Raw genomic sequence first — 13,779 nt, 5'->3', positions numbered from 1 at the left:
GAGGCCACACACACACACACACACACACACGCCCCTCGGGACTCGTCTCCAGGAAGCCCCTCGGCGCACCCGGAGAGGCGCCAAGAAGGTGCCACCACCCACGTCTCCAGGGCGCAGCGATCCCCCGCAGGGCTGGCCATGCTGGGGCTCCGGCGAGACCGGCTGCTCATCCTGCTGCTGCTGGGGGCGCTGCTGAGCGCCGATCTCTACTTCCACCTCTGGCCCCAAGTGCGCCGTCTCCTGGCCCGCGCCGGAGCGCACGGGCCGGGCTGCTCCTGCCCCGCCGAAGAAGCCGCCGCCGCCTGGCCCCCTAGTACCGAGCCCTGGACGCGGCTGCCGGAGCAGCGCACCACCCAGACGGCCGGCTCCAAGCTGCGGAGGCTCTTCTCGCACCCGCTCTACAGCGCCCCCGAGGGGCCAGCCGAGAAGCTGCTCAGCGGGCAGGAGGCGCTGCGCTACTACCGTCGCAAAGTGGCTCGCTGGAACAGGTGCGTAAGCCGGGCTGGACGGGGAGCAGACCTCCGGGGGGAGAGCCGGGAGGTGGGGGTGGGGGGGCTTCGCCGGCTTCCCCGGGCGGGGAGACCCCGCCGCCGCGGATCCTCCCCCCGTTATCATCGCCTTTCTTTTCCCACCAGTGCCCGGAACTCCTAAGCAGTGCGTGTTAGTTTCGACGATAAGGACTAGAAACTTGCTGGTGTTGTTCAAAGGGGAAATGGAAAGGCCCTTCTCTCAGCCGGGGGTGGGTGAGGGGAATAAGAGTTCGTTGCAATGTCAGTTCCGGAAGATTGGATTTTTATGGGTGTTTTTTAACTTGGTTCTACTGTTTGAGAGTAAAATGTGCAACTTTTGGCTACAAAGAAGTGGCCTTCTTGAGCGCAGACCAGAAACCCCAATGGGCAAGAAGAGTTGCTGCTTCACCACTCCTTCTGTGTCTTCTAAATCCCACTGAACTCAGTGAAGGCATGCATTGGATCCAAGTTTGTATGTTTCCATCCTTCCGCTTTAGCCCTTCGCCTCTTTATTCTGGCTGAAGTTGCTTTATTGGCCTGCATAGCCCAACCCTGCTTTTTTAAAGAAAAGAAAAGAAAAAGAAAAGTTTCAGGCATAAAGGTCCACTATGTCAGTCTTGAAGGCAGATAACCTTTTCAGCTGATCCTCCTTATCTCCAGGCTGTGCAATGCTTCACCTGCTGATTTCTGCAGTCTGTGTTGCTGCTAAAGATATAGGGACAAGACAGATTGGCCTTTTTCTCATCAGTTGCCAACCTTACCACCACACTAAAAAAAAAAAAGACAGAGAAAGAATGCTAAGATTTGCTCTCCTGAATCCAACCTAAAGGTAAAGGTAAAGGGACCCCTGACCATTAGGTCCAGTCGTGACTGACTCTGGGGTTGCGGCGCTCATCTAGGCTGTGTTAAACACCATACATTTAAAGTGTATTTCCCACCACTCTCACCAAAGAATCCTGGGAGCTGTAGTTTGTGAAGGGTGCTGAGAATGATAGTTTGGGGGCAAACTACAGTTCCCGAGAATTATTGAAGGATATGTTTTAAATGTATGGCGTGTACACAGCCTAGGGCTCAATGCAGATGCCAGGGTTCCCTGACCTTACAGCTGGACATTCTTGTATCTCATGCTCTTGGTGGGATGAGACTGCAACTTGCTACTTACTGAAGTAAGCCCCACTGAACAGCAACTGCGACTTTCTGAGCAGATATGTGCAAGAGGACTGCACATTGTGATTCTCGCCCATCAGTTGGGAGGTTGCTTATCCTTCTCCCTGGCTGCTGGAATAAATAATATGTGGCACTGAGTATGTTCACCAAACAGGCAAGGCCCCTCCGTAAGTTAAGCAAAGCTCGGTTCCTGAGGTTAAGAGGTTTGTCTGGGTTGCGATGAGGATCTTAGTCACTACTGAAGTAGATCAAAACCAGTAGCTCGGGACCAAGGCCCCACTTGCTGGAATATTTCGGGGTGATCAGAATTGCAAGAGGAGAAAGCTGCTTTTAAAACTGGACAGCACAGAATGTTCCATGATTCTAAGCAGAACATCTGTTCTCCGGCGTAGAGCAAGTTTGGTAACATGATCTTTTAAAATGTGACAATTTCTGTGCTCCTTTAACTCCTTGCAAGAGGTTGTGACAGAGCCAACGTGTTAAACAACTACATACATTGGTAGGATTGACAGAAAACTTGTAGTAAAAAATCTGAACTATGGATTGATGAAGGATTTATAAAAATAGAGCTGTGATAGAGATACAGAGGGGGAAATTGTTACATTGAGATCCACAATTGGGAGGGGGGAGGGAAGTCAGAAGAGATTATATGTTTATGTATTTAATTCATTTGTTTATGCAAAATGGAAAATGCAAAAGGTTTCAGGTTAAGAACGGACCTCCGGAACAAATTAAGTACTTAACCCGAGGTACCACTGTATTTCATGCAGTACTTGACCAGGAGCACTGGCGGAGGAAGAGGAGTGCGGGGGGAGCGCACCGCCCCCGGCAGCGCAATCCCAGTGGGGTGCCATCACGGCTCCCCCCACCCCGCCAGCGCTGGGTGCCACGCCCCCACAGGCGGTGTGCCACGCCCCCAGGACACGCACCAGCCTGCTCTCCACCTGCTCCCCACCCCCCCAATGCCGGAGCATGAAGCTCCACCACAGACCAGGAGATCACAGTTCATAAACTAAATGTCAGAACCTATTTGGAGCTCATAGGATCAGGCCCCTGGCCTATTTAGGCCCCAGCATCCTATTCCCACAGTGGCCAACCAGAAACCTGTGGGGAAACGCGCAAGCCGGACCTGAACATGACAGAACTCTCTCTTCCTGCATTTTTGCAACTGATTTTCAGAAGCATTACAAGCTCCGAAGGTGGAGGCAGAGTTTAACCCCTGTGCCTTGTAGCCATTGGTAGCCATCCCCTCCGGGAATTTCTCCAGTCCACTTTTAAAGCCATCCAAGTTGATGGCAATCACTGCAAATTCCATAATTTAACTGTGTGCCGTGTAATTCCTTCCTTTTATCTTTCCACATTCAACTTCATTAGATATCTTTGAGTTCTAGTGTTATGCGACAGGGAGAATAACTTTTCCCTATCCATTCTCTCTCCATGCTTCCCATGAATTCTTCCCTTACCCAGATTTCATGCAGTATTTGATCACGGTTCATAAACTAAGGGGGAGAAACAGTTTTTTGGGGTTTTTTACATCTCAGTCTTTTTCACTGTTACTGGGAAGTAAGGCATGCTGATTGCTCTGGCACGTACAGAAAGGTAAAGCTGCTGAAAACTGCAGCCTTAGTCTTTTAAAATGCACACTGTACAAAAAAATAATTGGGGAGTGCATTGAGCAACCGTGCCCTTTCTAAATGCTGTGATTGAGTTTGTTTAGTCTTTAAACTTATAACAGGGTCACTTCTATCCTGCAGCAAAAAGTCGAGCTGAAAGCCTTGGCGCCGGAGCCAAAAATCTTTATCACAAACCTGCCACCGTGTCTATTTTGTGCTTAGTCCCTAATCGGTGCAGCTTACGTGTCACCAGAAAAGGAAAACAAAATAATAATGTAAGAACAAGAACTGGTTTGAGCTCGAAGGAGCATAATAAGAGTGTGTGACCTTGCTTTGGTTCAGTGGGACAACTGTACTTCTCTTTGAACCACTGAGACGTGACTATAGAGATAAATAAGCCTGTCACCTTAGATCAAAAGCAAGCATGATGCAAGCACAGCTCTTTGGTCTCTTGAAACTTTTGCAAATAACAGTGGTGGTGATGGTGGGAGAGCAATATGTTTTTTCCTAATGGTGCAAATAGCAGCTTGGGGGTATGTGAGAGATTTTAATGTGGAGAATGGGGGCGAAGACAGTCTTCTTCTTCTTCTTCTTCTTCTTCTTCTTCTTCTTCTTCTTCTTCTTCTTTGGCGATCCCTCGTAGCCGAGTAAGTTTGTCTTCCATAAACACGGTTTGAACAGTGAGTCCGTAAGTGACTGTGGAGGCCAATTCTGGATCCACACATCCTTCCACAGTGGGGATATTGGTTTCCAGGCGGGAGTTGATCACGGTGTGGATTTGCCAAGCATGCCTTCCTCTCAGCACGTTTCTCCCTTGTGTCCTGACCAGTTCAAGTAGGTTTTACTCAGAGTAGACCCATTGCAATGAATGAACCTGACTTAGTCACTTAGTGGGTCTTCCCTGAGTAAAAAATAATTCAATATTGCCCCAGCCAGTTAGCAACACTATTCTCAATGCATGCATGCACCTGTTCTTCTCTGTTTGTACTACTGTCCTGAGAATTCTCAAGCACTTGCTGTCCTCTGTGCTCAGTCACTTCCGTGCTGGGATGCCATCAGGAATGCTTCTTGCCACCTGTGTGCAAGACGTTTCTCCTACCAGCAGGCAGGCCAGCCACCTGCCCCACTGGAAATGGCATTGAAAGCCAGGAGGCAAGCTGGGGAAAGAGGACAGTGCCCAGCTGGGGGAGAAAGAGCTGCTTAGGGAGGGAAAGAGGGAGAAACCAACTTGCAGAAAATATTGGGGGTGGGTGGATCCCCTAAATATTTTAGGGGGGAGCTGAAGAAATCAGGGCCCCACAAAATTGGCACCTATGCACTGAAACTGCCTTACCCAGTCTGGTTGATGGCATTTGTTGGGAGGTTGATGTTGGGGGTGGGAGAAAGTATGACTTCATTTGTTCTCCTTGGTCTCTCAGTGGCTTTTGGTACTGTTGCCCATGGTATCCTTCTGGGGAGTCTCAGGCAGGTGGGGAATTGAAGGCACTCTCTGACCGTGAATCTGCTCCTACTTCTGGGGCCATTTCTGGAAAGTAGTTATGGGTGGCTGCCGCTTAGCACCATGGGAGTTGTCTTGGGATGTCCTGCATCTTGTCCCCTGTACTGTTTAACATCTTAGGGTGAAGGGCCAAGTAATTAATATGTTTTATTATTATTTTATTTATATTTATAAATATTTTATTATTATTCTAATATATTTATTTTTCAAATTAAAGTTTTACAATCACGTATCTAACATACAACATAAAAACAAGATTCCAAATAATCTCCTCCCCTTTGTGGGTCCGCTTGTTAATCATTTCCTCCTGCATCTTTTATGATAATCCAAACCTTCCTCCCCCCCTTAATTTATTTATTATTAATGTTGCAATACATATATGAAGTCTTTACATATTGATACATATACATTACGTTCGTAAATTCACATTTTCACATTTCATTATGTACCAACATTTACCCATTTCTTATTTCTTGCCCTGTGTCTTCCCTCCACCTGTACGTGACTTCCTTGTTATTATTTTGTAACTTTATTATTGAGATTGTAATTTTGTATCTTAATAATTAAACATTCAATCTTATATATCTGCTTAGCTTAACTTAACTTAACTTTGTGAAATCAGTCTATCCTAACTTTTTACATCTTTTACATAATCCAAACCTTTTACATCTCCATTATGTTCAAAATTCACCTTGAAGCTACAAGCCTTATTCCAATCCTACGAACCATTTTAGCTGTTTGCAATGGTTTTTTAGATAAATTACAATTGTTCCCCACTCATTATTAAAATTTTGGTCTTCCTGATTTCTGATTCTTCTGGCCATTGTAAGCATTTCGGCATAATCCATCAACTTAATCTGCCATTCTTCTCTGGTAGGGACTTTATCTTCTTTCCATCTCTGGGCCAGTAACATCCACGCAGCTGTGGTCACATACATAAATAGTCTTTTCTGCTCCCTTGGGGTTTCGGCACCTAGAATTCCTTAAAAAAAGGCAGGGGCAGGTAATTAATAAATCAACAGTGATTAATTTAGCTAGTTGTTGACTTGAAAATTTATTTAAGATTATTTAATTGATTTAATCATCATCATAACTTTAGCTTTGTGCGGCAAGCTACTTTCTGCACCCATCCACATACCCCTCTCGGTTGGCATTCAACCCCTGAGCCTAAAATTCCCTACCCTGCTCTATGGAGACCTTGTGAAGTACACTGGCTCCCCTTTGCCTACTTTCTTGATGCCACCAGCAAGAAAGAAAAGCCTTAAAAGACTCCTGCTACAATTGCAAATACAAATGTGGCGCTGTGGTCTAAACCACAGAACCTAGAGCTTGCCAATCAGAAGGTCGGCGGTTCGAATCCCCGCGACGGGGTGAGCTGTCCGTTGTTCGGTCCCTGCTCCTGCCCACCTAGCAGTTTGAAAGCACATCAAAGCGCAAGTAGATAAATAGGTACCGCTCCGGTGGGAAGGTAAACGGCGTTTCCGTGCACTGCTCTGGTTCACCAGAAGCGGCTTAGTCATGCTGGCCACATGACCCGGAAGCTGTCTGTGGACAAAACGCCGGCTCCCTTGGCCTATAGAGCAAGATGAGCACCACAACTCCAGAGTCGTCTGCGACTGACCTAACGGTCAGGGGTACCTTTACCTTTACCTTTTTTACAAATGCCTCTGGGCAGGTTTTCGAAAGCTATGGCTTCACAAAGGAACAGGGGTGTGGCGAACACACAGGGTCCCCGGACACTTGATGGTCTATTGATCCCCGTGCCACCACTGTGCTCGCTTCCCCGCTGCCACCAACCCGTTACTCTCGGGTAAAACACTGAGTCCAGACAGTTGTTAAAAGTGAACCAAATAAACAAGTTTATTTTATAAGCATTAACAAGTTTATGGTTTCTCAGATAATATTCCTGTCAGGTTCTTAACTTTAGTTCTGACTGATTATCTCAGCTGTTTGACTGACTCCTCTTAACAGATTCTTTCACTCTCTCACATCAGACTAGCCCAACCCACAGACATCCTCTCTGTCTCTTCTCTAACTCCAGACCAGTGGCGTAGCGTGGGTTGTCAGCACCCGGGGCAAGGCAAGTAATTTGCACCCCCAACCCGTGGATTTGCGCCCCCTAACCCTAACCCCCAGATGTTGCGCCCGGTGCGGCCGGCCCCCCCTGCACCCCCTACGCTACGCCACTGCTCCAGACTGACTTCTGAACCACCCTAACTCTAACACTAACTCCTCCCCTTCTATTCCCTTTGGTTAGTCATTTTACAATTAGTTAACCCTTTCCTTCTGAACCCTGCATGATGTCACAAACCTAGGAGGGCAAACGCCATGAGGGGGGTCCCATTGGCAAGGGTTTGGGCTAGCTGAAGCCTGGAGCAGCTCTGAGAGGTTTTGCGGGAGAAGCAAAGGGGAGGTTGCAAGCTGGGAGAGGTGAGGCAAAACTGAAGGGAGAGCATGGGAAAGAAATGAATGCAGGAGGAAAGAATGTCCCAAAGAACTACCCCCCCCCCAAACACACACACAATTAGCCAATTAGGTTGGTGTCGTGGAAACTCCTCTGGCTGGCGGTGAGCAGGAATTGCTCGCCGTTGATGGATTGCTTGTCCCCGTGTCAGAAAGTTACTGACATCTTGTTCTTTCCGAGCGAACCAGTGTTAACTGGAGCATGGAGGAGCTCACACTGTTTTGCAACGAAGAAAAAAGGGGGCAGCAGCCTTAAGCCTCTAAACTCATGGACAGCCGTCCATAATATAAAAGCTGGTACACTGGAAGACGGTTTTTCGTGCCAGGGAAAACACTCACAAAACAGTGCTGTGTTTTTAGGCTAATGGAAGCCTCTTGGCTGCTTAGGTCTGAATTGGACCCGGGATGATTTCTAGAATCCTGATTTCTTCACCAGGTGTTGAAATGTGTTCATTTCTAGAGAGTGTCTGTTTTATACTTAGCTCGTATGCGGTCAAAAGCCAAACATCCTCCTTCGGCAATGGTTGGCCTGACTTCAGAGACACATTAAACGCAGGCTGTTTTAGGATTGCCACCTTCCTCCTCGCTCTTCCTCAACAGACGCTTTGTGCCTTTAATATCTGTGTGACAGGCAGATGTTCACTTAGGTGCAGACTTCCGTGCAGTTACATAGGCATCTGTCTATAGAATTTCTGCCTGTCACATAACAGTTAAATGCACAGAGGTTTCCGCCCCTACGGATATTGTTGGACTCCAGTTCTCTGGCCGATGGTCAGGGAGGATGCGCCCAGCAGTACCTGGCAGACTAAAGGTTCCCTATCCCTGAACTAAATAAAGGAATAAGGGAAATTTCAAGAATTCCAAAATGCAAAGTATAATAATAATAATAATAATTTTTATTTATACCCCGCCCTCCCCAGCCAAGACTGGGCTCAGGGTGGCTAACAACCAATAATAAAAACAAGTTGATTAAAATACAATTTAAAAAACAAGATTAAAATACAACATTAAAACATTAGGATGCAGCCTCTTCACAGGAGGAGAAAGGAAAAAGAAAGAGGGGGAGGGAATCAAATTGATTCTAAGCCAAAGGCCAGGTGGAACAACTCTGTCTTACAGGCCCTGCGGAAAGAAATCAGATCCTGCAGGGCCCTGGTCTCATGAGACAGAGTGTTCCACCAGGCCGGAGCCAGTTTATGGACCTTAAGGTCCTCCATGGGGCATACCAGGAGAGCCCGTCCCGTAGGTGGGTGTGGAATTGGCTCCATATCTAACATACTGTTGTAGATTTGTGGGGGGGTCCCCCTAAACTCTAGTAATTAATAAATGGTGGGTTTTGATTATTTGGGAGATGTATTCAAGCTGCAGAGGAATTCCTGGCAAAGCTAGGACCATTAAGAAACAATTCAGGGCCATTGAAAGCCATTGGCAATGCAAGAGAACTGTCGTTCCCCCCTTGCCTAAGACTGGGAGTTTGGGAGGTTGTCAGGGTAACTGGGTGTGGGGTGACAGGAAAAGAGAGGTTTTGGCAGGGCGTTCTGGGAAGAAGAAGGAAGAAAAAAGAGTGGGGTCCATGTTGGGCAGGATGGCTGAAGGCAGGCTACGGGAGATGCCTTGGACTCCATGGCTGCATTGCTGTGGGGGACAAGCCCCTATTGAAATGACTGTGCTGTAAGCTCTGGACTCCCACCATGAAGGTGCAAAATGGGCGAATAAACCGTATTTCTTAATATAGTACTATGGTGGTCTCCACTGTGTCTCAACCCTGGGTGAGTGTCTGGAATTCCCTGGGATCTTGCTATTGCTCAGCAGAGAGTAGGAGTGGCACCCAACTTTTGTAATGGTACAAATGTTCTGAGGTTCAAACTATCTCCAGTACTTACGGTACCATTGTCTTTGATTTGCAAGGCTTTGGTATCTTTTCAGTCTGCGTGGAGCAGAAGCATAGTTGGGGAAAGGAGCCTTTGATACAGCAGCAGCCCTGTCATGTCTTGGAGGGATTTTTGGCTGATGCAGCTTGTCAGGTGAGGCTGAGAGAAATTGTGCTGGCTAAAATTCTCCCCGCTGGACCATTATTAAAGAGAGAGAAGCCTTGCCCTTCTTCTCCCTTGGCAATCCGATAATTCCAAATACTGCAAATTCAATATTTTGTCCTAAAATGCAGAGCGGCTTTTCCTTGATGATGCGGAAGCAAATGTCAAATGATCAAATTGCCCTAAAATAAATGAAACTAATAGCCTATACCAGCAGAAGTGTTTTCATTTTCATGTCATTTTGGAGTTTGCACATGGTTCATCGGGCAAGGTGCTGAAAGCACGGACAATATGCTGCACTTAATCACAGTAAGAGCCAGTGAAATATTCGAGGCCGGCTAAGTAGCAAGTGTTTAAGCAGCGTGAGGTTATGCTGGAGTGCCTGCAAATGGATATTGATTTAGAATTTGCAGAAGAACTAATGTAAGCCAAGATGTTATGCTATTAAATGGCCGTACCAATGATAGCTGCAGAGGCTAGTAGGTCAGGCTAACAGGTCTCTGAATGTGCAAGGGTCAGAATTAATAGAGAGCTGTGTGTAAATTGTATATAGAATCATAGAACTGTAGAGCTGGAAGGGACTCTGAGGATCATCTAGTCCAACCCCTGCAATGCAGGAATATGCAGTTGTCCCATATGGGTATCGAACCTGCCACCTTGGTGTTATCAGCACCGTGCTCCAACCAAATGAGGCAAAAGGCTACGGCACCCCAGTATTTCCAGGCAGCCTCCCTTCCAAGTACTAACCAGACCTGACCCTGCTTAGCTTCCGAGATCAGATGAGATCAAGTGGCACGTTCAGGTAGTATGTGGCCTGGAACATCTGTGAATCGTGGTGTTCTTGGGTTTTAAATGCATATTTTTTGTACAAATGTGATATGTACAATGGTGAGCTTTCCATCAGCACAAGCATTGCAGATGGAGCGACCCCCCTCTCTCCTCCCTTCCTGTGCTGCCCAGGCACCCCAAGAGTCATTGGATGGGAGGTGCATAGGGAGAAGCCCTGCTGAACAACTGGAAGCTCTTGCACAGCTGACGGGACTCATTCATTGAATCCTTCCCTGTGTTTCTTAATCGGCTGCTTTGTAGCGAGTCAGACTATTTGTTTTTAACCCAATATCTGCTAACTAGGGGCTCTGACAAAAATCTTTCCAATCCCTTCTTCCCTTTCCTCCTGCTTCATCTGCTTCTGCTAAGATGACAGGGACTGAACCCCTGGACCTTCTCGATGCAAAGTGTGAGCTCTGCCACTGAGTTTTGGCCTCTTCCCGGAGGCGAATAGGCCTTTGTTCTTCCCAAAGGGCCTTGATTTTTTTTTTTTTTAAAAAAAATATTTTTCTTTATTTTTTACCAACAACCAAAACCCAAACAGTGAAACCCCCCAGGCGGCTGATACACTGAGTATACATAATCAATAATAACATATTCAAATCAACCATGGACAATTCTATATACATTAACACTCCTCCCTCCACCAGATTTAACTTTTAACGTTTTAATTGCCCCAAATTGTTCAAACCTACCCAAATAATTCAAAATCTTCTCAAACCAATCCTCCTCTTTCTCACTGACCTTAAACTCTTTCATTCTGTGTATCTTCCCAGTTAGATATTCTAAAATTATAATATTATTCAATTATTTCCTCCATTGGTTCACCCCTAGCTCTTCTGCATTTTTTATAACCTGTCTGGCTGCAGTTCCCATCAGTTTTACCCATTTACATTCATCTTTTGTTTTTAACTCGGTGCTACTCAGGCTAATAGGTAAAGGTAAAGGTACCCCTGCCCGTACGGGCCAGTCTTGACAGACTCTGGGGTTGTGCGCCCATCTCACTTAAGAGGCCAGGGGCCAGCGCTGTCCGGAGACACTTCCGGGTCACGTGGCCAGCGTGACATTGCTGCTCTGGCGAGCCAGAGCCGCACACGGAAACGCCGTTTACCTTCCCGCTGGTAAGCGGTCCCTATTTATCTACTTGCACCCGGAGGTGCTTTCGAACTGCTAGGTTGGCAGGCGCTGGGACCGAGCAGCGGGAGCGCACCCCGCCGCAGGGATTCGAACCGCCAACCTTTCGATCGGCAAGCCCTAGGCGCTGAGGCTTTAACCCACAGCGCCACCTGCGTCCCTACTCAGGCTAATAAGAACCATTAATTTAGAAATTTCCACCTTCCTACCCACAATTTCCGATATTTCTATACCAATCTGTCTCCAAAATTCATTATCTAATGGACAATTCCACCACATATGACTGTATGTTCCCATCACTCCACATTTCCTCCTCTGCTGTTACCAAGCCCATGCATTATGCACTGAGCTCGTGGAGGTTGCTACTAGGCAAAGTCATATCTTCACAGGGTAACCACTAGCATAAAGAGAAGACCAAAACCAAATTGACAGCAGCATAACAAACAGCGAAGTCAGTGAGCCAGCTCTCAAGGCTTCAGGTGTGTTCAGGAGTCAATATACACAGTGAGAGGTGCAGGAATTAATATCTAGCTTGTGTGTACCTCTGACTATTGCACAATCCAACTCCTACACATGTATAGGAGACTGCATCCACACATTTTTTGGAAAGGCAGGTGGATTACTTTCGTAGCATGCGCTCCCACAATTGATGTATACACTAGGCTTTAGGTGAACACCTGATCTGGTCTGTGCAGTGGTAATTGGGGCACATAGGAACCCAAGGCTTGTGTCTCCTCCCCAAAAGTAGAAGCTCCAGGCTCAGCCATTGTGTGGTGAACTGTGGCAGACACCAGCGATACTACAAGAGATGCTCATGAGTTAGGTGATGCTAGAGTTGTCTGAGTTCCAGACAGTAGTTCTCTGACAGTAATGTTTTGCTGTTCCGGTTCTTCAAAATGCACTGCTTGGCAATCAGAGTTTACAGTTTTGGAAATTGGGCAACATCTGGGGCACACGTGGAAATTCCAAAACGGAAGCAGAAGTTGCTAAAACAAGTTGCACGGAGGGTCCCTTCAGTGGAATGGAATCACATGTAATAGCATCCTACAGCCAAGAGACAGACAGAGAGAGAGAGAAAGAGAGAGAGAGAGAGAGAGAGAACACTTTTAACAAAGCTAGTTCTTAGATGTGCAATGAAACTTTGTTGTTGACATATGTGGCATTTGCCCTCCTAGGTGTGTGACATCATACTGGGTTCATAAGAAAAGGGTTGACTAATTGTAAAATGACTAACCAATGGGAACCCAAGGGGAGGAGTTAGGAGTTAGAGTTAGAGTTGTTGAGAAGACAGTCTGGAGTTAGAAGAGACAGAGAGGATAAGCCTGTGGGTTGGGCTAGTATGATGTGGGAGAGTGAGAGACTCTGTTAAGAGGAGTCAGTCAAACAGTTGAGATAATCAGTCAGAAGGTATTAGGAAGGTATAGGCCGGTAAAGAAACTAAAGTTAAGATACTGACAGGAATATTATCTGAGAAACCATAAACTTGTTAATGTTTATAAAATAAACTTGTTTATTTGGTTCACTTTTAACAACTGTCTGGACTCAGTGTTTTACCCGAGAGTAACGGGTTGGTGCCAGGGGAAAGCGAGCACAGTGGTGGCACAGGGATCAATAGACCGTTAAATGTCCGGGGACCCTGTGTGATCTCCACAACATCTATCTGTCTCAAGAGACAATGGAGTGTGCCTCCAGGGGTAAAGTCAAACTACTGTATTAGCAGCACCGAAGTGACCTCCCCAGGGCACAAGCCTCAAAGCAGACCCACTGAAATCAATTAACATGGCTAAGTAAAACTTAGTTGAATATCACCCTTGGAGTAAGATTTGCCTAGCAAGTTCTGTCAGCTCAAGCCCTGTGCAAGGGCTTTTGATTTCACAGTGGGGCTTTCCTCCTCCTGCGTGTCCCCCGAAATGGACTCTGTGGAGTTGGAAGGACCCCTAAAACAGTGTGCAGGAAGGTGGAGGAACTGAGCTAGGGGAATCATTCTGTCTGACAAGTCAGAATCCTTGTGCAGGCAAAACGATGGGAAGCATTGAATTCCACCCACAGTGTCTCTCATTCCATCCATCCTGGGAAACAGAACCTTGTGGGGTTTTTTGTGTGGCCATTCTCCATCTCTTTTCCTCTCTGTTCCGGCTTATCGGTCACTTTTCGACTCGCTTTTTATTTCGTTACTTTGCTTATTTACTGCCTGAATCGTTCCTGTGCTGTCTGGGCAAGCCGTTTGCCCTTGCGTGACTTAGCGTTTCCTCTCATTCTTTTGGGGAGAGGGTATTGATTATTCTCCAGCCACTTTGGAACGCAATATATGGCCTCATAAACACAGGGACCATTCTGAGCATCTTCTCAGACTGTGCTAACACTAAATTTGTCTCTCCCTTAGTGCCCAAATGCAAATGAAACAGAGGGGAGCAAGGACATTTTTCCGAACGGAGAATTCTTTGTGTGTTAAATCCTCTTCGCTTAATGATTCAGTAGGGCGACTAAGATGGCACGCTAGGTCCTGTAAATCCACGAGACAGGTAGAAAGTCAA

At 46.7% G+C, this 13,779-nt stretch overlaps 1 protein-coding gene across 1 annotated transcript in view; it reads left to right on the top strand.

Moving 5' to 3' along the window:
- The window catches only part of FAM20A (FAM20A golgi associated secretory pathway pseudokinase), a 45,691-nt gene continuing 31,912 nt past the window's right edge, over window positions 1-13,779 (top strand). The window contains exon 1 of the mRNA XM_079965511.1: window positions 1-488. Within this exon, the coding sequence (XP_079821637.1) occupies window positions 139-488 (350 nt within the window). The 5' untranslated portion in view covers window positions 1-138. The remainder of the gene's footprint in view (window positions 489-13,779) is intronic.

The sequence above is a fragment of the Podarcis cretensis genome (genome assembly GCF_951804945.1).
Source record: "Podarcis cretensis genome assembly, chromosome: 2".
In the NCBI taxonomy this organism is placed as follows: domain Eukaryota; kingdom Metazoa; phylum Chordata; class Lepidosauria; order Squamata; family Lacertidae; genus Podarcis; species Podarcis cretensis.
This window is presented reverse-complemented; position numbering and strand designations above follow the sequence as displayed.